Source organism: Malus sylvestris, chromosome 10 (assembly GCF_916048215.2).
Source record: "Malus sylvestris chromosome 10, drMalSylv7.2, whole genome shotgun sequence".
Lineage (NCBI taxonomy): Eukaryota > Viridiplantae > Streptophyta > Magnoliopsida > Rosales > Rosaceae > Malus > Malus sylvestris.
Window position 1 is genome coordinate 25,768,720 of NC_062269.1, and position 27,592 is coordinate 25,796,311.

At 37.3% G+C, this 27,592-nt stretch overlaps 3 protein-coding genes and 1 long non-coding RNA gene across 5 annotated transcripts; 1 reads left to right on the forward strand and 3 right to left on the reverse strand.

Moving 5' to 3' along the window:
- Positions 1 to 928: 928 nt before the first annotated feature.
- Positions 929 to 2,227, reverse strand: LOC126585928 (uncharacterized). The gene has a single exon (XM_050250505.1). The coding sequence runs from the start codon at positions 2,141 to 2,143 to the stop codon at positions 1,451 to 1,453; it is 693 nt and encodes a 230-aa protein (XP_050106462.1). The 5' UTR covers positions 2,144 to 2,227; the 3' UTR covers positions 929 to 1,450.
- A 6,617-nt stretch (positions 2,228 to 8,844) lies between these two features.
- Positions 8,845 to 11,142, forward strand: LOC126585929 (uncharacterized). Of its 2 annotated transcripts, XR_007610699.1 has the most exons (4): positions 8,845 to 9,314; positions 9,423 to 9,522; positions 9,810 to 9,876; positions 10,911 to 11,142. It is a non-coding gene; the product is annotated as an uncharacterized LOC126585929 (long non-coding RNA). The 2 variants fall into 2 exon arrangements; XR_007610698.1 differs by lacking the exon at positions 10,911 to 11,142 and having other exon boundaries at positions 9,810 to 10,393.
- Positions 11,143 to 12,754: 1,612 nt separating this feature from the next.
- LOC126586903 (probably inactive leucine-rich repeat receptor-like protein kinase At5g48380) lies at positions 12,755 to 13,856 on the reverse strand. The gene has a single exon (XM_050251866.1). It carries the CDS (start codon positions 13,755 to 13,757, stop codon positions 12,906 to 12,908), a length of 852 nt encoding a protein of 283 aa, XP_050107823.1. The 5' UTR covers positions 13,758 to 13,856; the 3' UTR covers positions 12,755 to 12,905.
- Positions 13,857 to 17,991: 4,135 nt separating this feature from the next.
- Positions 17,992 to 21,156, reverse strand: LOC126586560 (probably inactive leucine-rich repeat receptor-like protein kinase At5g48380). The gene is made up of 3 exons (XM_050251413.1): positions 20,762 to 21,156; positions 19,465 to 20,414; positions 17,992 to 19,284 (listed from the first exon to the last, which is right to left on the reverse strand). Exons 2-3 carry the CDS (start codon positions 20,323 to 20,325, stop codon positions 18,265 to 18,267), a joined length of 1,881 nt encoding a protein of 626 aa, XP_050107370.1. The 5' UTR covers positions 20,326 to 20,414; positions 20,762 to 21,156; the 3' UTR covers positions 17,992 to 18,264.
- Between the last annotated feature and the right edge of the window lie 6,436 nt (positions 21,157 to 27,592).

Below are 27,592 nucleotides of genomic sequence, written 5' to 3' on the forward strand. Positions count from 1 at the left end.
TCTGCGTTAAATACACGATGGAGTAATGTTGGTCATACAAATGATTTTTTAGATTGGTTAGAATTAATTAACAATGATAAATGCAGTGGTCTGAGTGAGCTTAGTAAGGCTCTTCTGAAATGTTGGCAAATATGGAATGATAGGAGTAATAAAGTTTTCAGAAGTATAAGTCCTCATCCTACTATAAGTATTGCCATTGCCGCTAGAGTGGGTTTATATTATTTGAGGCCAATTGTAAAAGGACTAACAAAAGCAACCTATGTAATCAAACAGACATTCGTTGAAAGTCTCCACCTCAAGGTTTTGTGAAGTTAAACTTTGATGGCTCGGTTTGTTTAAATAAAGCGGCCACTGGGTTTGTTTTAAGGAACGAGGTTGGACAACTTGTTGGAGCTGGTGCTTTCAATCTCGATAGGGCCACCATCTCGCTCACGGAAGCCACTGCTTTAAAGGAGGGCCTTTCTTTTGCCAGGCACAAAAGTGTGAGAAAGCTTGTGGTGGAGGGGGATTCCAAGCTCATCTATCGATCATTGAGGACATCAAGTGGCTAGCGTCGGGATTTCTATGCATTAGATGGCATCATATTTTAAGGAGACAAATTTTGTCGCGGACAAATTAGCTCACATGGGCCTATTAGTGACAAATCCATATTTTTGGGATTATTGCCTTCCTGCTTCGACCTTGGATGCTTTTAGATTTAATTGTTTGGGAATCAATTGTACTAGAGGTTTTTTCTGTTTAATTAAATCTTTTTTCCTATAAAAAAAAGACTTCAAATAAGTGTCATATCATAGAATATTATGCTTTCTTTATTAAAATTTTGGCTAGATGTGTTGTCCAACTATAAACTATTGATTATCAAAATTTTATTTAGTTTAATAGTAATGTAGAATACAAATTGACAGTCTGATAACATATACAAATAATATTATCGTACAAATGAATTGGAACCATTTATTTATGATTTATGATCAATAGATTAATACAACATTTTATTTACTTAAATCAGTCCTTGCCCTGCATGACAGCTTTAAATTATGGGAAGAGATTCTTTCCGCATCTATATCTCTAGAGTTCAGGGACCAAATGATCATGACCTTTAAAATTTGATCTTACGGCCAAAAGCAGAGAAGTTAGTGAAAACTTTTGAAAGTTACAATCGTTTTGGCAGTAGGATAAAATTTTAAAAGCCAAGATCATTTGATCCCTGGGCAGCTAATGTATAGATCTGGAGAGGATCTTATTGGGAGCATTTGTAGTCGCTACCATTTAGTGTGGTGTATGCTCACCACCATATTTATCTCAGTTAGATGAGTTTTGAATTTCGAGATTCGTGTAGTGGATAGACACAAATCTCAAAATTCAAATTCATCTAACGGTGATAAATAGGGCACTAAATGATGGTGAGCAAAAATGCACTCTAAATTATTGGCTACAGAAGCACTACAATTTAGTTTCCTGCATACTTGGCCTTGTACTCTCTCCAAAGCTGATCAACATTCTTCCCCAGCAAATCAACAAAATAATCAGCACTATAACCACTCCTCAATTTCTTATTCATTTCAGCAACAAACCCATTTTTCAAACTATTCAAATAGTCAAGAAACCTAGCAGTGACATCGTACCCCTGGTCCCATCTATCCCCCTGCCCGGGCTTAACCCAGTGACCTGGCGCGTACCCGGCCTTCAACCTCACGTAATCAGCTATACCCTCAATCAGCCCCCCCGGGGCTCGACCGTTCCCATTCCATTGCCAGACGTGCGTTGACTCATGGTAAAGCACACCGGTGATCTCACTCTTCACATTGCCGGAGTAACCAGCTATGTAGCTGGCGCTGACGTGGATCTCGTTGTTGATGGTGTACGCGACCCCGGTGATGTTTTCAACGATTAGGGTGACCTTGGAGACACTCTTTCTGTCATCGGTTGTTTTTTGCTGGAACAAGCTCCATATGAAGTCGGTCGCGGAGATTAGGGTTTGCCTGCCGTAGTCTGCTCCGATTTCATTGTTGAAGCGGATTCCGCCGGGGGTTCCACTGGCGGTATTTGTGACGCTGTAGTCGACTGCATGGGTGCCAGGAAGGAAGCCTGCTGCTAGTGTTATGAGCAAGGAGAGGAAACAAATATGGTGAAATTGAACCATGGTTTGTGACTAGTGAATTAAGTTAAGCTAGTGCCTTTGGTTTTTTTACTTCTGGGTTCTGTGCAAATTTGCCATTCTTTGGATGGTTTATATAGAGAGCTATGTGTACCACTATATTCAACGTCAACTTTTTAAATTTATTTTAAAAGATATTAATTAACTTTTGAGTTTTCTCTTCTTCTTTTTTTCGTTCAACATTTATTTGTAGATGCTAGAGAGATTATCTACTTAAACCATATTTTGTAGTCAACATGATGTGACAGTTGATAATTAGGTTACTTATTTAAATCATTAAAAGAGGTATTCAATCATCAACTGCCACATTATATAGTCTACAAAATATGATCTTACCTATCACATGGAGCTCCTGCTGAAACCTTCAACAGCAAAGCAGCGTCCTCAATTTAAATAGTTCAAATTTCTTGGTCTTTGAAGTCCGAACAATGAGATCTGAAAAAGATCTCAACTCATAATAAGGGAGCTTGCTATGTACCATTGACCTTGACTTGGACTCGGGCTTTTTTGCCGTCTTGAAACCAGCTGGTTATAGATAGACATGGTCGTAGAATCAACCACCCCTTTTCCTTGTTCCCGCCATATATTTTATATCTTGGTTGGAAAATTGCCCTGACCATTTTATTTTATATTTTACTATGATTACTTTATATTTGAAGAACACTATGAAAACAAGAAAAGAAAAGCCTGATACAAAACAAACATAAAAACCAACAACAAAAAGACAAGAAAATGTGTAAGCACTACCAAAAAAACACCTTGCTAGACAGAAAAATTTGTCAGATAAAAGTGGATTCCGTCGTCCAAAACCTTAGACGATGGAAGTTTGTTGGAAAAGGTTGGTCGCACAAAACCTGTCGCTCGAAGCCTTATTCGACGAAAATAGAAATTCGTCGGGCAAAATTAAGTTTGCTCGATGACTTTTGTGTCGAGTAAAAGTGTGTAGACCGTATTTATCCAATGAAAGTATCTTGACCGACAACGTGATTTTGTCGCTCCGTACCAAATTTAACACTATTAAAAACTTGACCTAACGGTATCTTCATCGGGCAACTGTTTAAATTTAAACAAAAAAAATAAAACAAAAGTTTGCTTGACGAATATATTCGTCGAGCAAACCTTTTTAATTTTTTTTAAAATTCGGTTTTAAAGCAACATTTATAGTAAATAATTTATTTAATTCTAAATATATTAATTTAAAAAGCTAAAATTTATTTAATTGTGTTCAAAATAAAATTGTTCGTACAATTTTCTAAAACAAACTAAGCTAATTAACCTAAACTACTCGGGTGGGTGCTGAGGTGGTTGGGGGAATGGCGCTTGAAGTTCGCTGAAGGGCTTAGGAATGCGAATGCTAGAAGTTGACTTGCTTGGGATATCCCAGCAATGTACATGTGTATTGCTTCTTGGTCATACGTAGCAGCTTCTCGCTCGCGAGCAACTTCTTTTCTTAGGAGCGCTGCTTCTTCTCTTTGGTGCTCAACTTCTTCTCTTTGGCGTGCTAGCTTCCTCTCCACCTACTGAAGTTTGGAAGACGTCTCGATCGAAGGATGCGAGCTCGCTAAAGAAGAAGACACCTTTGGGTCTTGAATCTACCCGCTCATAGGCCGCGAAGTTTCTTGCCTTTTAGTTGCCTAACCTCATCCATCAGAAACTGCAGAGACACCTTAGATCAGGTGTCATCTCCTCCATAGGCAAGTTCGGTTGCTGCTTAGAGAGGTTGGCGAGGTACTCGTCCTTCTTCTGCGTTGTAGAAGTCTTAAAAAAAAAAAAAACAAGAGAAATCATTTAAGATTACTGATCATAATTTAAACCTTTTTTTTAATTGTAATGAAGTTTAAATTTAAAATGTAGAACAGAATACTTACATAAATGTTGTCCCTGACTTGGTTGCCATAATTGACTTGCATCTCACCCTAAACCTCCAATTCTGGGGAATACGAACCACTCGCTCACTGTTACTAGTGCTTTGAGCGACAATGGCATTTTTTCAAGTTTTTAAGTTTTCTTCCATTTTAAAATTTTCATCGCGCAACGGTGGCGCCCAAACCTAGTTTACTGCGAATTTTAAGGGTTTTGCAAATAATAGTTCATCACGCAAAGATATAATGTTGTGGCTCAATTTTGTTTTCAATTTTTTGTGTTTTTTGTAAATGTTTCTTAGCAACAAAATTAGTTTTTCGTCGTGCAAAGCCGCCTTACACGACAAATATTTTCTCGCACTAAGTATATTGTCGTCGCACAAATGGTGGAGCCAAACCCTAGTTTACGGCAAAATATTTGGGGTTTTGCACGATTGAAAGGACAATCACGCAAATAATTCTTGAGCGACTAAGGGTTCCTCGCGCAAAGATAAATGTCATCGTGCAAGAGTTTTATTTTTTAAAATTTGAGCATGACAAAGTTCATTTTCTCATCATGCAAAAACACCTCACGTGACAAAATACATTTCGATGCTCAAGGATTCTTCGCACAAGTAGTTTTTTTTACTAGTGAATGAAAAGAAAAACGGATCTTTTAGTGAAAATGTGAAAAGAATTACCTCTTCTATTACCTATAGAAGCATTTACTTGTGTGTATAGATTTTTCTTTTTCCAGCTTCGATAGCGTTCGACGGGTTTAAACATGTATTTATAAAACAGTAATCTTACGTATGGTAAATTTGTGAGCCGAATTTGTTTTTACATGTATGTATGTTTGTTCTACTAGCACTGACCTTCTTTTCTTCTTATTAATACAATCATCATTATCTTCCATCTAGATTATTAATGAATTTACCTATGTATATGCGTGTTCTACAAGCCAACTCGTCATGATCAGCCTCATTATTGAAGACTTGCAACCCATGGATAATTTAAACTTTAGCCCAAGCAACATTTCTTCTAAACCCTAGCAGAACTAAGGAAATAAAATATAAAAAAAAAGGTTACCTAACAGGAACAGAAAATAATTGTTGATTCATATTGTAAAGAAATGCAGTCTCCAATATAGATATTGGGCAGTAAGCTTGAGATAAGCTATGACCAGAAAAGTCATTGGCATGAGACAAAGCGGCTTTGACAAATTCTATCAATCTTTTACCCTTGAAAGTTCAAACCATATTCTGAAGACAGATCAAGAACCAAATCTGAATACTTACATGCTAGTTTAGTTGTTAGTCTTGTGGCATGTGTACAATTAATTTTCTGTCTTGCACGATTATGGTAAAAAAAGACTGAAATGTCTCTGTGAGTCTTCCTGATTTCCAAAAGGACGGACTATCGTGGTGAACCATGGGCTGGTCCGCTTTTAAATACAAAAAGAGATATATTAACATATTAACTCATTTTCTTCCCAAATATAAATAAGGGCAGCTTACTATTTAATAGCATTGACCTTGACTTGGACTTGAGCTTTTCTGCCGACTTGAAAACCCAGCTGTTCTTAGATAATGCTTCAAATTTGCCTAGTCCATTTTATTTTATATTATGCCAAGAAAAAGTCATAATATATGTTGGTATAGGACGTCTATCACTTTTTATATTTGAATCACGCAACGAAAACAATGAAACAGAACTAAGGCTTGCCTAACTGCCTAAATTAATTAGTAATCACAAACGACCGTAGCTCCTAATTAAGTTTCTCGATAGAACTGCACTATGTGGAGATAAATAAGCCAAGCTTTACCCTCAGTATAATATCTTTTTGTGTAGTTACAACTTTATGAAAACATTGGTTTTTACAAAACTTTGCTTTTCAGCCCACTCATCTTTGTTTTCTGTCCCTCTAGGTTTTAATGGTAGAGTTCTTGTGACGCGATGATTTCTAGCAAAAGTTGACTTGTAAGAGGTTTCTCCTTACGGTATATATGTTCTCTACTTTTATTGCAATTTTATTATGCTCTAACATCACGTGTGAAATGAGTTTAATCCCGCTCACATACGTACTCTTATATTAGTCGCCCCGTACCAAATTAAATACTATTAAAAACTTGACCCGACGACATTTTCGTCGGGCAACTGTTTAAAACCAAAACTAAAAAAAATAAAACAAAAGTTTGCTCGACGAATATATTTGTCAAGCAAACCATTTTAATTTTTTTCTTTAAATTCGGTTTTAAAGCAATATTTATAGTAAATAATTTATTTAATTTTAATTATATTAATTTAAAAAGCTAAAATTTATTTAATTGCTGGCAAAATAAAATTGTTCGTATACTTTTGTAAAACAAACTAAACTAATTAACCTAAATTACTCGTGTGGGTGTTGAGGTGGATGGGGGAATGGCACCTAAAGGTCGCTCGAGGGCTCGGGAATGCGAATGTTATAAGCTGACATTGCTTGGGCTATCAAAGCAATGTACAGGCGTACTGCTTCTTGATCGCACGTAGTAGCTTCTCGCTCGCGAGCAACTTCTTCTCTCAGGTGCTCTTCTTCTCTTTGGCGCTCAACTTATTCTCTTTGGTGTGCTAGCTCCATTTCCACCTACTAAAGTTTGGAAGACGTCTCGGTCGAAGGATGTGAGCTTGCTAAGGAAGAAGACACCTCCAGGTATTGAACTGACCCACTCATAGGCCGTGGGGTTTCTTGCCCTTCAGTTGCCTAAGCTCGTCCATCAACAATTGTAGAGACACCTTTAGATCAGGTGTCATCTCCTCTATTGGCACGTACGGTTATTGCTAGGAAAGGTTGGCAAGGTACTCGTCCTTCTTCTGCATCATAGAAGTCTAAAAAAATAAAACTAGAGAAACCATTTAAGACTACTGATCATAGTTTGAACCTTATTTATTTATTGTAATGAAATTTAAATTTGAAACGTAGAATGGAATACTTACATAAATGTCATCACAAACTTGGTTGTTGTAATTGGCATGCATCTCACCCTAAACCTTAGTTCCAGGGAATACGAACCACTGACTCGCTGTTGCTCAAGCTTTGGGCAACAAGGGAATTACGTTTTAATCATTCTTTTTATGATTAAATTATTATTTTATTAAATTGATGTACATGCTATTGATTCAATTTAATTTTTTTTGTGTTGAACGTGATACAATGCATTGGAGATGCAATTCCGACATTCCGAGAAGGATCTTCTACAAATTCAAAAGTTTTTGTTGTTTTCTGCCAATCAGGTACGCTTAAAATAAAGGAAGATATTTGAAACGACCATGAAGCATGAAAACATTTCCCATGATGCATGAACCCCCTACATTTATATTTACCTTCCGATATATATTGTATATGTTTCATATATTTGTCAATATATATATATATATATATATATTTGTTCATGCAATACGCAATTATGCTATGTGGAATTTATGAGTCAAAGAATCGAAAAAAAAATTAGAAGCAATTAGGGTTTTTTAAACCCTAGACATCGAAAAAAAAAATTAAAAATCTAAAAAAGGGGAAAACTTGGTTGATTTGCGCTGCCAAGCTGAGCCGGTCACTTGAGCTGTGTTGGAGCCATGCGCTCGCGCCAAGCTCAATCTAAGCCTGAAGCTTGGGTCAGTAATTGGGCTGCCCTCAGGGTTCATTGCTCGAATTAGAACCAGGTCTGCCCCTTAGATCCCTAGTGCATAGGCTTCAGCCCTCAGTTCGTTCCTGAAGCCAGCAACCCTTGATGGGATTCTCGCGACTTGGTCTGCCCTCAGAAGCTAATGGGCTTCCTTCGCAGCTCTGCCAGCAAGCCTAGCGCTGCTGGGCTCTACCTCATTTCCCTGGCCTGCTGACCTACAACTAAATTGGGCTGTTGTGCAGCCATTTCATGTAACCTAAGGCCTGCAGCTTGCTGCAGAGCCGTACCTCACCAGCCAGCCCAAACGTGCTGCTTTATGGTTTTTTTTTTTTTTTTTTGACCCGATGCCATATTTTGGCATCCCTTGCTTCTTAACCATACCCAAATATTTTTTGGGACGTTTTTTGTTACCGCTAATAAAGCTATAATTCACTTGTCACTTGGCCCATTGCCATTTGAAGCTAATAAGACTAGTATGTCATTATTTTGCTTCTACGATCGACCCTGTATGGTCCCGATCTATTGAATTAATTAATCTGACAAGAAATCCAAAATTATCGACCTGAAGATCACTTTTGGACATTAACGATTCACTAATTTAATTCTCTTCTTTGAACCGTTGACATCCTTTAGTAGTTCCGAAGCGCTCACACTTGAGTTCCTGAAGCAACTCAAATCCACTACACTTAAATCAGCATATTGCATTCTGTGTTCTTGCAAGAAACTCTCTTTTATGAACTAACCGTTCATGAACTAAATTGAACTTGTAGTTTCAAATTTAGTGTCTTTGATGTGATGACCTGCCCCTAATTTTCCATGTAATTTTCTCCCTAAGTGTGTAAAATGACGTTTATGCCCTTTTTTGGTAAAAGTGGAACCTGATGGGGACGTAGTTTTTTAGCTTTTAAATTATTTTTCTCGATATCGTAATTAATTAGTACTTGTTGTTACGAATGCATGAGCGCGAGTTAGACCTGAATCGGAGTTGTAACGAAAAAGTTACGTTTAGTTAAAGTGCATTAACAATGGGTAGATTTGTACACGTGCGTACTAATTATTTAGTATTGGAAACTACTGTTTTTGATAAGGTGTGTTAGATTTCGTGTGATTTCAAATTTATACAAATCTTATCCCATTCTCTCTTTAAATCTGTCCCGTGCCCTATTCTCCCTCACTAACCAATCAATCACTTTCCCACATTTCTCACCCAATCAAACAGCTCATCTCTCTTTGTTTTTGACCAATCATAAGACACTCACTCTCTCTCTCTATCTCTCTATCTCTCTCTCTCTCCTCTTTGCAACAACCAAGATTCACCATCAAACTTCACAGATCGAACCTAAAATCACAACCATCGTGCTCCTCTCATCCTCATGAGTCCATCTGTAATAACCGATCTTAAAGTAATCGAGTTTTGAGTGTCCAACTCGGAGCAACTCTAAGCTCCGACTCGGGTGTACGTTCCTCCATGACTTTTATGTTCGAGTTGCAAGGTTTTGGAAGGTTTGGAGACATCTAGGCAACTCCTCGTGGCCATTATCCTAGGTTTGAAGTGGAGCCAACATGAGAACATGCGGGTTTGAGATGACGAAAATAGGCCCTAGAGTTTCGAGGCTTTTTCAATCCTTTTCCGTCCACTCTTTGGACTTTTGAAAGGTACAAACTTGTTCTCCTCTTCATGAGCTTCATTTCCATATAAAGTACGTTGAAAATGGTTGAGAAATGAAGAAGTTATGAAGTTTTAAATTTTTTTCTAAAAACCAGCTAACCAGATGGTGGTGCTGGCGGTGGCGGACATCGAAGGAGAACCGGAGAAGAAGGAGAATATTCCGTTAAAGTTAACAGAATATTTTGACACTGTTAGGTAATGCCATTAAATTTAACGAAATATTTCGTCAACTCTGACGGAATATTCCCTAGGGTTTCTATCTGTTTGTCAGGTGCATGGCCTGCGCGTGTGGCCGTGACTTGGCAGCACATGAAGGCGCGTCCGGCCTCCGGACGGCACGTGCTTGACATGCACGGGTCCGTGACATCGAGTAGAATGTTTTCGTATACTTAAACCCTCCGTTTGAGCAAACTATGGGGGATTTTCCTAGCCTTTTAGTGTATGTCCTAATTAATTAATTAGAAAAGTTATTTCACATATAGGTGAGACTTACCCTGAGGAGGTACGAGGACAAACAAGGCTAGGAGGCTACGATCCATCGACGTATCAGTGAGTGGGCATTTGTTTTTATATATAGAAAACTGCCTTGTACCTGAAGACGGAATTCGAGATGAAGGATCTTAGGAAAACTCATTTTTGCCTTGGCCTGAAGTTCAAGTGTTATTCTGACGGTACTTTAGTGTACCAGTTGAACTACACCCTGAAGGTGTTACCTTTTAGTATACATGTGATCGTCCATACGTTATATGCAAATGAGACCCTTGAAGAGGTTATGGAATCCGAAGTTCCATATCTAAGTTCAACTTTGCGCTTCAACAAAATTTAGTTTTTCGTCGCACAAAGCCACCTTACGCGACAAATATTCAGTGTTCTAAAAAAATCGGTCTAGTTTTTATGTATGCTTATTGTGTATAAAATGACCGTGTCTGTAAAAATTGAACCTTTGGCTTATTTCTATACAAAAATTAAAATTTTCAATCTGCTTTTTCATATTGTGGGATGAGTGTTTTGTAAAAACTTGACCTTTGGCTCATATGTGTAAACCTGAAGATTTGGAGTTGTTTTATGTGTTGGTTATGAATTTTAGGTGACTAAATTGGTGGTTTCGTATATTAAGTTAAATTACAAAGTAGATTTTTCCTTCGTTTTGAAAAAGTGCGTAGCTGAGATTATTTGAATTTCCCGTTCATTACAATATTGTGATTTTGATAAGAGCTTTGTCTACATGTTTTTTGTTGAGTAATTGTTTACTTGGTTAGAAGAAACTCTTTGAGGTTATGTTAAAATCTATTTTGTGGATGAATCTAATTAGTTAAATTTGTCGGGTTTATGTTATGTAAGAAATTTAATTGCAAAGTTGAGTTTTTTTTCTGAGTTATGTTAATAATTCTACCTAAAATTTTTGTAAAATCATGGTTGGGTTTAAGTTATATTATAAAACATGGATCATTCAAGTCTCAGTACAACTGGATGTTTGTTTACTTGCACAATTTTTGTGTGCATAGAAGTTTGTTTCTGCTTCTCAGGTTCTTTGTCCCCGTGTTTATTAATTGTGTTTTTCTCTATTCATTTGGTTGTCGCAGTGATTGAAGATCTCAGTCAAGGTTCTTTCCCTATCTTTTCAAGCTAGATTAGCTAGTGAGTGATATGCTCTTTGTACTGGTGCGGTATCATTGGTGCTCACTTTGTATTTTTCCAATCCCTATATATCTGCTCAACTCTTGGGTCAATTATTTGCTAGTAGGAATGTTTAATTGCTTGATCAATGTTTTGTAAAATTTCTCTTTTTCAAGTACAAGATTATTTGCATACACGATTTGATACAAATTACTGGTCAGATTTGTTTTGACTTCAATCTTCGTGACACAATGAAATAAAGCACACCGGTAGGAGCTCGAAATGAAAGAACAGAGAAACAAAGGAAAACCAAATGAGAAAGAAAATAATCCTTCAAAAAAATAAATAAAGAAAGAAAGAAAATAAACAAATATAAAAATATGAAAACATCCTAAACTATTAAAATCCGAATAAAAGATGGTAAACGACATAATTCGCTTGAATTCCGCTTTGGCTCGTTGCAACATAATGAGTCTTGTAAATCACGTCATTCTCCTTAAATCTATATATTACAAACTCAAAACAGACATACCAAACTAAAATTGCGTCAATCCGAACAGTTTGAAAAACTCAAAACATCTACTTTTAGGATATGACCATAAAATAACCTATCAACACGTGAATTATCAATTCCCAATTACTTTTCTTGATTGTCCCGGCTTCCTTTTAATTTTATTACTTGCGAAATAACTTAAGTCTTGTCCTACATCGTGAGTACTTTTGCCACGTCATGCCCTATCTTTACTCTTAAGTTCTCTATTTCTTAAACCCGAAAAGTGGTCCAAGTTCTCCGCTTTTGCTTCTATATCTTCATATACGAGGAGATCGATTAATGATGCAGAGACAGCAGAGGTGGCCAATTTCCTTACGCACATGGTGAAATTGACAAATACCTAAGAACAAACCACAACATAATACAGAGCCGATGAGCAAGTTCCTAAAGCCACAAAGTCTAACTATAACCATACATACAATGGTACAAAAGAGGACGAGAAAGAGAAAAATATTCATTCCATTACTTCGGCTATTCAATATGTGTTCCTCTTTTTTTTTATAAAATAACTAATTGTCGACTAGAAAAAAAAAAAAGACTAATCATTATTGTCAACAAAAAGAATCCAACATATTATCGACCGATTTTCGACATTCTCCTTGTTATTATATTCATTCCATTACTTCCGCTATTGAATATGTGTTCCTTTTTTTTTTACAAAATAACTAATTGTCGACTAGAAAAAAAAAACTAAAAAAGACTAATCATTATTGTCAACAAAAAGAATCCGACATATTATTGACCAATGTTCGACATTCTCCTCGTTATTATATTTTATGTGTTAACATATCATGAAATAAGGAGACTTATCAAACAAATTGAAGACTTATCAAATACGGAAACGCACTTTCCATCCGGACTTTATATCTCCTAATTCAAAGCTTCCCTGAGGTTTAAGTTCATTCAAGCACCCTTCATCGCACTTGGTTGTATTAGTGAATCCAATTCAAGCACCCTTCATGAATATTTTGTAGAAAAAAAATTATAAGTTACAATTATAAGTAAAAGTTTGATGAATTTTTGGAAGCTTCTATTTTATGATCCCATTGTTGTAAATTTCTAACTCCATCACTGCACATAACCACCGGAATTTGGGATTGGACCAGATAGACGATTGTTGGCCACACTAAATGTATTAAGCCTTTTGAGCGAGGCAAGTTGTGCAGGAATTTCACCCGAGAACTCATTGTTTTCAAGCTTAAGCACATTCAGATTGCTACAATTCGAAGACTCGGGGGAAATTTCCCCGAGAAGCTGTTCAATGAGAGATATACATATGTATATTATAATTTGAGTGGAATAATAATAACATCACATGAGGATTTTCATGGTACACTGAAAAAGCTCCGAAACAAGAACTCTGCATATATTTCACTGAAACATAACATAAAAGGACAAAGGTTACTGGCTACCTCAGTTTATATCCTCGATAGAAGACCCACAAGCGACGCACACTAGGAGCTCTTGGAAGGAAAAAACAGAAAGAAAAAGGAAAAGCAAATCCAAAACCAGCTGCTGCTGCTATAACAACACTGTTTGACTTCAAAACCTTAACTAGAGTACTAGTGGACTTCACTTGAGACGATCGACAAGGCTTTAGAGGCTTCCCACAAAGTTTAGCATTGTTTGCGTAACTTTCTGCTGTAATTCCAGTATTGTTACCGATGTCTGGGACTGGGCCAGAAAGCTGATTGTTTGCCACGCTAAATATTTTCATCCTTCTGAGCTGGCCAAGCCCTAGAGGGATGTTACCCGTGAACTGGTTGCTGTCAAGCTTAAGCACATTCAGATAGCTACAATTGGTAATATTTGTTGGGATTTGCCCTGAGAAGCTGTTAGAAGAGAGATCAAGAGTTGTAATGAACGAAATAATTCTACCGATATCTTCAGGAAGAGGTCCACTGAGCTTGTTGCTTGAAAGATCTAATCCGGATAAGCTTGTGCAATTCGCTACACCATGAGGAAACGGGCCCTTGAGTCCCAAATCCGAAAGCTTGATATTTAAAACTTTGCTCTCGTGAGGGTGCCAACACTCGATTCCCAGAAAGTTACAGATGAAACCTTCTGTTTTATTGTTGAAATCCCATGAAGAGTTTAAGTAACCTAAAGGGTCCTGAAGTGATGCTTTTATGCTTATGAGGCAGTTGATATCACTCTCAACAGCAGAGCTGAAACTACAACTTAGCAATAAGACGCAACAAATAAAAATGTTGCCAAGATGTTGTTTGCTCAACAAGGTATCACGTATTAAGAAAGCCATCAAAACGCTCTTAAAAATTTCTACTGTTTTAATAAAATTGAAGCGAAATGACCATAGCTAGAGATAGTGCTCAATCAAACCCACAAATTTTCTAGCTTTTAATAACACTGGGGAATGTGAAAGAAACCAGAAATTTTACTCGGAAAGAGAGTTCAACGAGAAAATTAATGTTCATGGTCAAGACATAACTTAAATGCCAGAGTGGTTTATACGTCCATCTTTTTTTTCCTTGATCCCTATGTGAAAGGGAAATTTTTCAACGTAACTATCACAACAGTACACGATATTATTGTCTGTATTTTTTATGAAAATAGACAAAAACACATCTAGATCAAACAAAACTATGCGCGATTCTCTCATAATCGCCTTTAGCAAGATATGTCATTCAGGATCTTAACCCAAAGAAAAATCAATATAATAAATAAAATTACGTGTTAGAAAATAAGAAGACGACAAAATTGTTTAATATTTCAGCACTCAATAATTTCTTCATTTTGAGGTCATTCCTTTTGGTAAAATGCCGAGGGACGACTTGGACAATTGACTGCTCGACTGAGGTACTCCAGACCCTGCTAGTGTCTTTGCGGAAATTGTTGGTTGGCTTCCTGAGATGACTCTGTTTCATTATAAACTTTGACTTCTCAGACGTGAATCACACTTCCCTTTCCCATGCATAATTTTTTTTTTTTAACAAACGATATTATCTACATTAAAAGGGAGGGGGTCGGTTAAGCCTCATAATGAACTAGCAATAATGTGGTTCAAATTCACCTTTAACAAGAATTGAACCTAAGATCTCTCACTTACAAGTGAAGAGGAATACCACTAAACCGTAAAATTAAGTGGCAAAATTATTATTAGTACTGAAAATTAGTGGAGCAAAAGCTACTTCTTGTGGAAAATGGGGCAAAAGCTACTTCTTGCCCGTGCATAATATTTATTTTTTTAACAAATGATATTATCTACATTAAAGAAGAGGGGGTAGGCTAAGCCTCACAATAAACTAGCAATAATGTGGTTCAAATTCGTTTTTGGCAATAATCGAACTTAAGATCTCTCAGTTATAAGTGAAGAGGAATACCGTAAAATTAGGTGGCAAAATTATTATTAGTACTGAAAATTGGTGGAGCAAAAGCTACTTCTTGTGGAAAACGGGCCAAAAGCTACTTCTTGCCCATGCATAATAACTTTTTTTTTTAACAAACGATATTATCTACACTAAGGGGAGGGGGTATGCTAAGCCTCACAATGAACTAACAATATAACGTGATTCAAATTTTCCTTTGGCAATAATCGAACCTAAGACTTCTCACTTACAAGTGAAGAGGAATATCACTAAACTGTAAAACTAAGTGGCAAAATTATTATTAGTACTGAAAATTGGTGGAGCAAAAGCTACTTGTGGAAAACGGGGCTTAAAGCTCAAGCTGATAAGAAAGAGATAGTGAGAGAAGAAGAAATAGCACATTAAGAAGAGAAACCAAAACAAAGGGTAATCAAAACCTTACCGGACGGATCCAAAGCGTACCATCACCCATTCAAGCATATCATATATCATTTCAAAGGGCACAAACTTAAAACATTTAAAACAATGTTCATTACGTAATTTGATCGTGTATTATATGGAAAATAATATGAACTCGTAAGGATATTGAAGAGTACTAAGCAGAATCTCTAGGTGAGGCGGGGCATGATGCTTGCTAATCATTTCTTCTTTGTTCAAAAGATACCAATCATGCGCTAATAAAATGGACATGTAATTGCTAATAATTATAATAAGGCCATTAAAGATGTAGAACTTGATAACCTCTTTCAAATTAAGAAAAAGAGATATATTAATCAACTAATCAACTTAGCTAAACTTAATTCAATTTTTTTTCCTTTCGTTTGTTCATAGGAAAAAAAAAACGAAAAAAAAAAACCTGAATTAGGAGGATCATAGCTTCTCTTTATTGTCTTCGGCTTTTGGGATTGTACTGGTGGAGGCAGATTCAACCTGGGACCACGATGTTGTAGGCCCAATTGGTGAAGTCTCTGTTTGGCTCAATTTCTATGTTTTTTTTCAAGGGTGGTGCTACCCACACACTTTCTTTTATATATCACACATCCTTATTATGGCTCGTTTACAACTACTTTTAAAATAGGTGAAAGTGTTTTTTGTGAAAATGCTTTCGAAATTAATCTTTAGTAAAAATACAAGTAAATCCTGAAAAAGTATTGGAAGTGCTTTATAAGTGCTTTTAGAATCCGCAAAAAATCTCGTTGAAAGTATTTTAAAAGTACTTCCAAACGAGCCCTTAATTTTTTGCAATTGATTTTCTTCAATTCATTCAATTCGATGCTGATAATTGAGAGGTGCGTAAGAAATAAAAATTAGTGTGTGAATAGAACTACCATACATAAACTCTCGTGTAAGCGGCATCCAAGCAATTCATCCCGAATCGTCGATGCCTTATTCGATCATTGAGAAACTAAACTATTGACTTATTATATATGACCCAAAAAGTGAACAACCACATCATAAATAATATTTACGACAAGATTCATCACTCAATATACTTTTCAATAAAAATGAAACACTTGGGCAATGCTTCTGCATTCTCGTTTCAACTTCTATTTACTTTCCTTCCCATCAACTTAGTTTTGGGTAAAAATAACCAAGAAACAAAAACTTCTCTGGAAATGACGCTGAGAACCAAAAACTTCTATTTACTTTCTTTCTTATTAAATCTAAGACCTTTTAGTTATAAGTGAAGAAAAATATCATTAAACTGTAAAATTAGGTGGCAAAATTATTATTAGTACTGAAAATTGGTCGAGCAAAAGCTACTTCTTGTGGAAAACGGGGCTTAAAGCTCAAGCTGATAAGAAAGGGATAGTGAGAGAAGAAGAAATAGCACATTAAGAAGAGAAATCCAAAACAAAGGGTAATCAAAACCTTACCGGACGGATCCAAAGCGTACCATCACCCATTCGAGCATACCATATATCATTTCAAAGGGTTCAAACTCAAAACATTTACTCATTAAATATATGAATTTACAATGCTCATCACGTAATTTTATCGCGTATTATATGGAGAATAATATGAACTCGTGAGGATATTGAAGACTCAAGCAAAATCTCTAGGTGAGGCGGGGCATGATGCTTGCTAATCATTTCTTCATTGTTCAAAAGATACCAATCATGCGCTAATAAAATGGACATGTAATTGTAAATAATTATAATAAGGCCATTAAAGATATAGAACTTGATAAGCTCTTTCAAATTTAGAAAAAGAGATATATTAATCAACTTAGCTAAACTTAATTCAGTTTTTTTTGTTTTTTTGTTTTTTTTGTTTTTTCCTATCATTTGTTCCAAAAAAAAAAAAAAACTCAATTAGAGGGTCGTAGCGTCTCTTTATTATCTTGGGTTTTTGGGATTGTTTGTTTGGGCTTTTGGGATTGTACTGGTGGAGCCAGATTCAACCTGGGACCACGGTGTTGTAGGCCCAATTGGTGAAGTCTCTGTTTGGCTCAATTTCTATGTTTTTTCAAGAATAGTGCTACCCACATACCCACTTTTATAAGTCACACATCATTTTTAGGGATCGTTTAAAACCACTTTTAAAATAGTTGAAAGTGTTTTCTTGCGAAAATGCTTTCGAAACTAATCTTTAGTAAAATTACAAGTAAATTAAGAAAAAGCATTGGAAGTACTTATTACAAGAAACACTTTAAGTGCTTTTAAAATCCGCAAAAAATTTCGCTAAAAGCATTTTAAAAAACATTTCCAAACTAGCCCTTAATTTTTTACAATTGATTTTCTTCAATTCATTTCATTCGACGGCTAATAATTGAGAGGTGTGTGAGAAGTAAAAATGAATGTGTGAATAACACTACCTGTATAAACTCTTATGTAATAGGCATCCATGCAATTCATCCGCGAATGGATGCCTTATTCGATCATTGAGAAACTAAACTAATATCATGTTATATATGACCCAGAAAGTGAACAGCCACATCATAAATAATATTTACGACAAGATTCATCACTCAATATACTTTTCAATAAAAATGAAACATTTGGCAATGCTTCCGCATTCTCGTTTCAACTTCTATGTACTTTCTTTCCCATCAACTTAGTTTTGGGTAAAAATAACCAAGAAACAAAAACTTCTCTGGAAATGACGCTGAGAAGCAGATATGAGGGGTGGCAGGGACGAAAAAGAGAATAGAACAGAATCTCGGCGTCGTCTTCCCTCTGTCGGAAATAATACATTCAATACAAATGCAACTACACAAATACCTCCCAAATTTACTAACCAAGTTGGGTTATAAGGGGCTCACGTTACACATTAAAAGATTCTAACATGATGATTTTACATTTGTGTGTCGAAGAAAGGCAGTTCCAAACGTTAACTAAAGCGTAAATCGTATATGTATAAATAATGCTTATTACAGTACACAAAAACAGATAATTACAGAAGGGTACTGACCATATACTAATAAACTCTTACCTTTTTTCAGGTCATCTCAACCATCCCTCGAGCAACAATAAGTTCGCCTGTACCATCACCATCGCCATTGTCTATTGGCATCATCATCTCATCTTCGACTGTGAAGTGATATTTCTCCCCTATGGCCCTTAGAAGCTGGTATACTTCAAACATTGTAGGCCTCTCCTTGGCAATAGGCCCTACACAGTTGCACGCAACTTTAAGAAACTGGAAAAGCTCATCATTCACACCCTTCCCGACCAAAGATTTGTCGAGCGCATCCAGGAGTTGAGATTTGCTTGACAGTTGCATAATCCATTCCACCAAATTTCCTTTGAAGTCTTCAGGGGCTTTAGAAATGTGGGTGGCTCTCTCACCAGTCACCAACTCAAGGAGTACAGTTCCGAAACTGTAAACATCTCCCTTTGGAGTGGCCACTAGAGTTCGTGTATACTCGGGAGCAACATATCCCAGATCACCAAACTCCCCATTCACAAAAGTACTCAAATGTGTATCAATTGGATTCATGAGCCTAGCTAGCCCAAATTCAGATATTCTCGGCTCAAAATCTGCATCCAATAAGATGCATTTGGAGCTTATGTTTCGGTGGATAATTCGAGGATTGCAGTTATGGTGGAGCCATGCTAATCCTCTAGCAGCACCTATCCCAATTTTAAGCCTAGTTGGCCAGTCCATGATCTTTGCACCTTCAGCATCTGCAGGATGTAGCTGATCATGGAGGGTACCATTAGGCATGTACCTATAGACCAAAAGCCTTTCCCTCTTTGCTGTGCAAAAACCTAAAAGAGGAACCAAGTTACGGTGCTCTATATTTCCCAAAGTAGTCATCTCAGACAGAAACTCTTTCTCAGAGTGTTGAGATTCCTGCAACCTCTTGACCATAAGTGGAGTGCCATCATCGAGCACTGCTTTGTACATCGTTCCAGTTCTTCCTGTCCCAATGATATTGTCCTTGCAGAAACTGTTGCTGGCCCTCATGAGATCACTCAGCTTCATTTTAGAAAGCGACTTCTCAAACATGGAAACCTGGAGTAAACTAGCTTCGTTAGAATGCAATACAATTCAAACTACCAAAAATGAAAACATAAATTTGATTATCTAAAATCAATAAAACATTGCGAGAAATAAAGAGAAACAGAACCAATCAAATATCATTATACGTAAGTATTAATTTGTTTCTAAAAGATATGCTCTGTAATAGCTTGCCTTGACGGCTTTCGTTTTCTTCAAACTCTTAGCCCACTTGTTTCCTTCAGGGTCCTCTTCCTTCTTCTTTGCAGACACTCTACGCATAAGGAAGACCAAGGCAAAAATCACAACTAGTGCTGCAAACGTTGCACCGCCAACACCAGCTGCCACAATAACTACGCTGTTAGACTTCTTTTGAGCTCCCCGGCACGGATTCAGAAGCTTCCCACAAAGTCCAGCATTGTTTGCGTAACTTTCTGCTGTAATTCCACTATTGTTACCGAAGTCTGGGACTGGGCCAGAAAGCTGATTGTTTGCCACGCTAAATGATTTCATCCTACCGAGCTGGCCAATCCCTAGAGGGATGTTACCGGTGAACTGGTTGCTGTCAAGCTTAAGCACATTCAGATAGCTACAATTGGTAATATTTGTTGGGATTTGCCCTGAGAAGCTGTTAGAAGAGAGATCAAGAGTTGTAATGAACGAAATAATTCTACCGATATCTTCAGGAAGAGGTCCACTGAGCTTGTTGCTCGAAAGATCTAATCCTGTTAAGCTTGTGCAATTCGCTATACCATGAGGAAACGGGCCCTTGAGCCCCAAATCCGAAAGCTTGATATTTAAAACTTTGCTCTCGTGAGGGTGCCAACACTCGATTCCCAGAAAGTTACAGATGAAACCTTCTGTGTTATTGTTGAAATCCCATGAAGAGTTTAAGTAACCTAAAGGGTCCTGAAGTGTTGCTTTTAGACTTTTCAAGCAGTTGATATCACTCTCAACAGCAGAGCTGAAACTACAACTGAGTAATAACCAGACCACTGCACCAACGAAAATACCAGGATCTCGTCCATTCGATAGCATATACATTGAAAAAGCCATCAAAATCGCATAAATTCGCAATTCTTTTTATTACCAGAGCTCAAGAATACTGAATACCACAAAACCCCAGCATTAGCAAACACCAAGCCCTGAAACAAAATTCAAAAGCAACAAGAAATGAACCCAATCAGACCAATAAACACTCAAGTTTTACAAAACTTTAGCTTTAATTAACACCAAATTTGAAAACAAATTATGGAAACAACACAGGAAGCAAAACCCAATTCATCATCTCTCTACCAAAAGACGCAGAAACAGGTATACCAAGCAACAATTCAACTAATGAAAACAAGCAAATTCAAAATTCACAAAATACAAACTATAACAAACACATAGCAAGTTCAAAAAACTGACTTGATCCAATTGAGTTGACCCAAGTCTCCCTAAACATACAAAAATCCAGCTAAAAATTTAAAGCTTTGGGAAAATTTCAAACCTGACATAATTCCCTTGCAGAAAACACAGATGAATCAAAGATCCCGGAGAAGGGTTCTTGAATCCACAGCAAAGCTTCCTTCTTTTTCCACAAAGACAGAGACTTTCGGGGTCAACAAAAACACAAGTGCAACATACGATTTATATAAAAATAATTACCCAATAATTTTTTCTGGGGAAATTGTAAAAAGGTGTGTGAATGGAGATGGATTTTTGCAGAAGAAAACGTTTGGATGGGATTGGAGAAGAAAAGAAAGGAAAAGAGAGAGGGCCGACGGGTCAAAGAAGGCCGGCCATTTTTGTCCAACTTAGCGACGACTTGAGGCCTGCAATTTAGTGCTATTGGCTCAATACACTCTTGACCTTGAGAGAGTGCTTGACTGGCTTTTATTTGGTTTCTTTTTCAACGAAATGGGAAAGTTTTTTAATGTTTTTACTGTTAAAAATGTGCTTCTATTGGTCTGTAAACGGTTTACCACCACGAAAAGCTTCGGTCTTTTCAGAGCGTTTGTGTTCAACCACTCCTCATTTTTTCCTTTTTTTCCTCCATAAAACTATAAAAAACTTTGGTCCATAGAGATTTTTCAGTGTAACAGTCATTCAACGATATGTTATGTTATTGAGTTATGAGTTACACAAATTTACATGAGTTATTATTTTTTTTTTTTCATATTTAGTGAATTTAAACACAATTGTGATTTACTAGACTTTATGATTAAGAATGTTACTATCATAAGGACGTTAATCTTGTATCGTAGAAGACAAAAACGTTATTCACTAAAAAATAGATAGACGTGTTATAAAAGGAGTGGATCAATAAGGACCCATGTCAAGGTGATGATGACGACAACGAAAAATTACTCATTAGATTCTTACAAGAGAAATGCTAAGGATACTCTAAAAAATGATACTTTCTAAAAACTCTCTGTCACATCACAGTTTAACTTCAATTCTCGTACCAACATTATAAAATATTATGCAAAAACATAGAATGTCAGAAAGTCTCACCTTTAAAAAGGTCTTCTTAGCATTTATAGTTGAGTGAGGGTAAGAGTGAGGGCAGAGTCACATTTGACACGGTGTTCATTTCCCCAAGCTAACATTTTTGTACTTGTAATAGGAGATATTTGTTTTGTTTCCTTCATCTCATGTATTCATGAAGTGGAGCAAACACGTTATGAAATTAATTTCAGCTTGGACATTATTTCTTTTGTGTTTTATTTATTGATGATTGTCGTTCAAACACTTTTAAAATGCTAAACAAGTTTAAGGAGTAATACTCATATATTTTAGTTTAAGGACTCGTTGCATCAAAGTTTAAGGACCAATACTCTAATTTTCTTTTAATTCCATATGTGTTTATTTGGTTATACATATTTATGGGTCTAAATATTCATTTTTATTTGCAATAAGTTTGAAACATATTTATGGGTTTAACTATTCATTTTTATTTGCAGTAAGTTTGTAGTTCAAATGATTTATAACATTTACCTATATAGTATACACCTATAGTCTAAGTTTATTTCTCTTTCTTCAATATTGCTTGTATTAAAAAAACCAACTTTATTTTGTTAAGAGAGAAATGCTAACGAGACTCTCAAAAGTAAGGTTTTTCATAGACTTTTTGTCACATCATATTTTTAGCACAAATTTTATAATATTAACACGAAAATCAACCTCAAATTATAAAGTGACATAGTGTCCTTAGTGAGTTCCACAATCTCTTAGTATTTTCCTTGTTAAAAATTGGTGTGATGTTTATATAAAGCCAATGTGACTTGCATTCCCTACTTTATCAAAAGGAAAAGGTACATTCCTCATATTTTACTTTTTTTTATTATTATTATTATTATGCTTCCCTCTTGTTTAATTAAAGGTATCAACTTCACCTCATTGATGGTGAACAACATTTCCTGCAATTAGTTGCTTTTGCAATTTAATCCTCATTAAATAGTGTGTACTAGATCCAATGCAACCCAAATAACCATTGAAGCATTAAAATTTTTGAATTTATAGATGAGTCTTTACAAATAACAAACTTCATTATGTTGATAAGTTCATGTTTCTACATGTGGTCTAATATCTTAGTAGATAGGGTGTTCGTTTCTACCATGCGTTCTGAGTTTAAAATTCTTTTTTCTTAAATTATCGTAATAGTTTTGAATTTTCCATCTCCCTTTAATAAGAATAAAATTTGAAAAAAAATAAATTCATTTCTTCACTTTGTTAGTGATGCACAACAAAATTTAATGTGATGTATGGTTGAGAAAATTAAATAGAATAGGTTAGAAAATAGGAACTGAATGAAATCAATAAGGAATAGTATCAAATATATTCTTCGTTGGTCGTTATTTCTCCAATCCATTGATCTGCATGACTTGCATCACAACATACTAAAGATTGTTCGGACACGAAATTCGTTGCCCTTTCGCATCAAAAGTGCATGGTTCCATGGAATTTCGTGGGCAATGGTTTGAAAGAATGTTTTGTACTTTATGTAACCAATTTCATAGGCTGCGTAGCAAGTAGCACAACACTTTAGGAATCAGTGTGAACCTAAGGGGTTGTTCTGCGCTAGGCAGGGCATATGCGCGCTAACATGTTAACCTTTCACAAGATTATATGGTTGTATAAGTTTATGCGATTAACTGCTCAAAGGGTGTTTCGTAGGTAATCTTCCAAAAACCGTAGGATGCTCGTCAAATCGACAGCGATTTTAGGTTCTTAGGGATCTTCCAAAAATCATAGGCTGCTCGTTAAATTGGCAACGACTTTAGGTTCCCAGGTATTTTCCAGAAACAGTAGGCTGCTCGTTAGATAGGCAACGGTTTTAGGTTCCCAGGGATCTTCAAAAACCCATAGGTTGCTCGTTAAATTGGCAACGACTTTAGGTTTCTAAGGATACACAAAGATCACTAGTTGGTCACATACAAGATGTTCGGCTACTTACGCTAGCAGGTCACATCAAGGATGCTCAACCGCATGAACCCCGTGCGTGTAACTGAGTTAGAATTCCTTATCCTCACAGAGATAACCTATGTATTGCACTAGGAATGCTCCGCTGCGAATACTAGCTAGTCATGCCACGAATGCTCAAAAGAGATGTCCCTTTAACGGGTAGAGGGAGTACTATTTCGTAACACGAAGATCGCTAGTTAGCATATATAGAATGCTCATCCGGAGGTTGTTAGCAGCTAGTGACATCAAGGATGCTCAATTGCAGTCCATCTTCGTGAGAAGCCGTCCAAAAGGCAAGTTGCGTAGCGTGCCTCCTCCGTCTTTGAAGCCCGGGTCCTCGCGGATTAAACCAAAGGCCTAAAATCCTTTAGTCTAGCTAAGCCTCGAAAAAGACCATTGTGGCTACTTCTAGAAATGTCTGCATAGGCCATCATGCTCTAATTACACCAGGGTAGCCCGACCTATCCACATCTGGATATTCGAAGTGCACAGTTTACTCTCTCTCAGGAGGTGCAATTTCTACAATAGGTCCTTGATTATGCACAATCTTCAATGAGAGTAGGAGTAGACAGTTGTTGCAAATACACAATTGAGCCAAATGATGAATAACTTCAGAAATCTTCATTGAACAATGAAAAGAATGATATCGAACTTAGCTAAAAGGTAGAAACTACATAACAACTGGATAGTCCTCAGCTTACGAGGTAGTGCTCGTCGAGCTGCTTGAGGCTTTGAGCTTTATTTCATTCAAGCAGAGCTCAGGGAGAAGTGGGAGGTCATGTGTAGTACTTCTGTAGGTTGTAGACATTCCACTGCTTATCGATCTCTTTGTTGTTCATGGTGGTGAGGGTGTAGCTACCCTTGCAGCCTGTTTTGCTGAACTTGTACAGACATTCCCATATAAGATTCTTTTTTTTTTAGCCTTCTCTTCGGGCAGTGATGAATGCTTTTCTTAGGACTAGATCTCAAGGTTGAAATTGTCGGATCTTTGCCCTTTTGTTATAACTGGAGAAGAGCTGCTACTGGTAGGCTACAATACGGGTGATAACCTTATCACGTTCCTCCTCTGGCAGATCTAAATTTATGGCTATTTCATTTTTGTTATGCTTCAAAGTTGGCAGTATGGTGTTGATGCTCTACACAATGACATTGGGAGGGATGATTGCTTTTAAACTGAATGCGAAAAGAGTTTCACTGGTTGCTTGTCGTTTGGTTGTGTGATACGCCCATTGGACACCGAGAAGTTCGTCTGACCACTTACCCTCCTTATCTGTGAGGGATTTCTAGAGGCAATCTAGGATTGTCTTGTTAGATGCCTCCGCCTACCTGTTGCCTTTAGGATATCTAGGCGTAGACATGTGCTACTTGATGTCATATTTCTGGAAGAATTTCACCAAGTCTTTGCCCACGAATTACGGGCCGTTGTCGGTGATAATAGATCAAGAGATGCCGAATCGGCAAATGATGTTCCTCCATATGAAGGGTTCTATCTTTGATTGAGTAGTGGTGGTCATAGGCTCGGCTTCTACCCACTTTATGAAGTAGTCAATAGCCACGATCATTATGCTCATGCCTCTAGTAGCGGGCGGCATGGGCACTACCAAGTTAATTGCTCACTGCATAAATGGTCATGGGCTTGTCTACGGGTGGAGTTCACTAGTAGGCAATGTAGGTATAAGCTTGAAGTGTTGGTAGCTGTCACACTTTTGAACAAATTCCTTAGCGTCTTGATGCACAGTGGGCCAGTAGTATCCGGCGTTAAAGCCCTTCTGTGCTAAGGATTGGCCTCTTGAATGGTTTCCATAAATGCCTTTGTGGATTGAGCCGATAACTTTCAAGTCGTCGGGAGGCGCTAGGCAATAAAGATGTGGGCCTGAAAGGGATATTTGAATGAGAATGCCGTTCTACATGTAGTAGTGTGTCGCCTTTATTTGGAGCTTCTTAGCTTTCAATCTTTCGGCAAGGAATGTCTCATTAACTAGGTAGTCGATGATGGGATCTTACCAACTGGGGTTGTATTGACTCGTAATACCTTGGGTGCTAGTTATTCTACTATGCTCGACTTTCCCAAATACTTGATCGGGATGGAGTGTCTGAATTGGTAGTCCTAAATGGAGCCTAAGGTTGCCAGGGCATCTAGGTGAGCGTTGTTTGCTCGTTGCACTTATGTGAGGTGTAAGTCTAAAACACCTCAACCTATTTTCGTACCTTCTCAAGGTATAGTGCTTTCCTTGGATGTTTTGCTGCATACTCCCCTGTAGTCTGGCTAATGATGAGCTAAGAATCGGAATGGATTGTGAGCTTCTTGACTGCCAGATTTTGTGCCATTCAGAGGCCTGCCAATAAGGCCTCGTACTCTGCTTTATTGTTTAATGCCTTAAAGCCTAGAGTAATTGCCTGGTCGAGCATTGAGCTGTTTGGGGTGATGAGAACCAAGCCTACTCCAGAATCTTTGTAGTTGGATGAACCGTCGATGTGCAGGCTCCAAGAGTCTTTGTCATAAAACGTTAATATCTTCGGGGGGCGCTTTTGGGCTGTGCTATTGTGTTTTCTAAGCCGAAAGTGAACTCCGCTATAAAGTCTGCCAAAGCTTAAGCTCTTATCGCCGTGCAGGGTCGGTAAACCAAGCAGTATTGGTCGAGTTCCAACACCCACTTCATCACTCCGAGAAGCATCTGGACCATGTAGGGGATACTGAGTCAAAACAATGATTGTATGCGCCTGAAAGTATGATATAATTTCCAAGCTGTAACAATTAGCTCAAAAATTAGCTTTTCAATCCTTGGGTATCTTGTTTTGGCATCGTGAAGAGCTTTAGAAGTGTAAAATACTGGCAGTTGGGCCCTCATATCTTCTTGTATAAAGGCAGAGCTTACTGCTACGTCTAGGACTGCTAAATAGATGTATAATTCCTCAACTGCTTTTGGCTTAGATAGTAGCGGATGAGATGTCAAATATCTCTTCAAGTCTTGAAATGTTTTCTCTCACTTGTCATCCTACTTGTCTCTTTGCGTTTTCTTGATGACTTTAAAAAAAGGGCTTGTATCAATCAGTTGAGCACAGCTGGGCTTAGTCACGACCCGATTCTAGTTGTCTTCTTTGGTTGTTCGGGATCAAGAATGATGTATTCGGCGTCTTCTTCTACCTTCAATCCTTTTTCTTTTGTCGGTGTGTCCTCCTGAATGCCATTATCTTAATCTACATGCTGTGGTTGTTATTGGGTAACAGGCTTATCTTTTTAAACCTCGGTAGCTTCTACGAGGGTGAAAGACTTCTTCTTTGATAGCTTTAGCATTTATATAGTGCATCATCGAGATGCGGCCTGGTCTGCCTTGATCTTTCAGACTCATCATCCCGAATGCAAAATCGAATTTTCTGGTACTCGATGGAGGTTACGGCGCCCAGTTTCATTAGCCAGAGCCTTCCCAAAATCCCATTATAGGGAAATAGGTCACTGATTATTTTGAACGTTTACTGTGAGACTACTTGTGGTGTTCTCACATCGAGTGTTATGTTGCTAATAGCAATTGAGGTGTATCCGTTGAATTCCGTGAGTACCTCTGTTAGGTGTATTATCGTGCTTTCCAAACCTATTTGGTTGATCGGGATCGAGAACTTGGTATAATTCTTGGCGGCTTGACCTCCTCTTGCCAGGGACCGATCTCTACACTTGGCTTCCTGCCTACTTCGATTGTATGATTACTTCTTATCCACCTTCTTCTGGGCTACCTCAAACTCTTTCTGAGGCTGCTTAGGTGTCTTGTTGCTTGTCGGGCCTCATCCCAAAGCGCATGCTTCTCTGCTAGAGCGAATAAGTCTACCAGAGTCAAGTCCTCCTTCATGATCAATTCTCCGAATAAGGGATGATCTATCA

What these genes read in the sequence shown, in the direction of transcription:
- LOC126585928 (XM_050250505.1), bottom strand. Translation starts at nt 2,143, where the DNA reads ATGGTTCAATTTCACCATATTTGTTTCCTCTCCTTGCTCATAACACTA.
- LOC126586903 (XM_050251866.1), bottom strand. Translation starts at nt 13,757, where the DNA reads ATGGCTTTCTTAATACGTGATACCTTGTTGAGCAAACAACATCTTGGC.
- LOC126586560 (XM_050251413.1), bottom strand. Translation starts at nt 20,325, where the DNA reads ATGGCTTTTTCAATGTATATGCTATCGAATGGACGAGATCCTGGTATT. An exon ending in AGAAAACGAAAGCCGTCAAG is followed by an intron (nt 19,285 to 19,464) that starts GCAAGCTATTAC and finishes AGTTTACTCCAG; the next exon opens with GTTTCCATGTTTGAGAAGTC.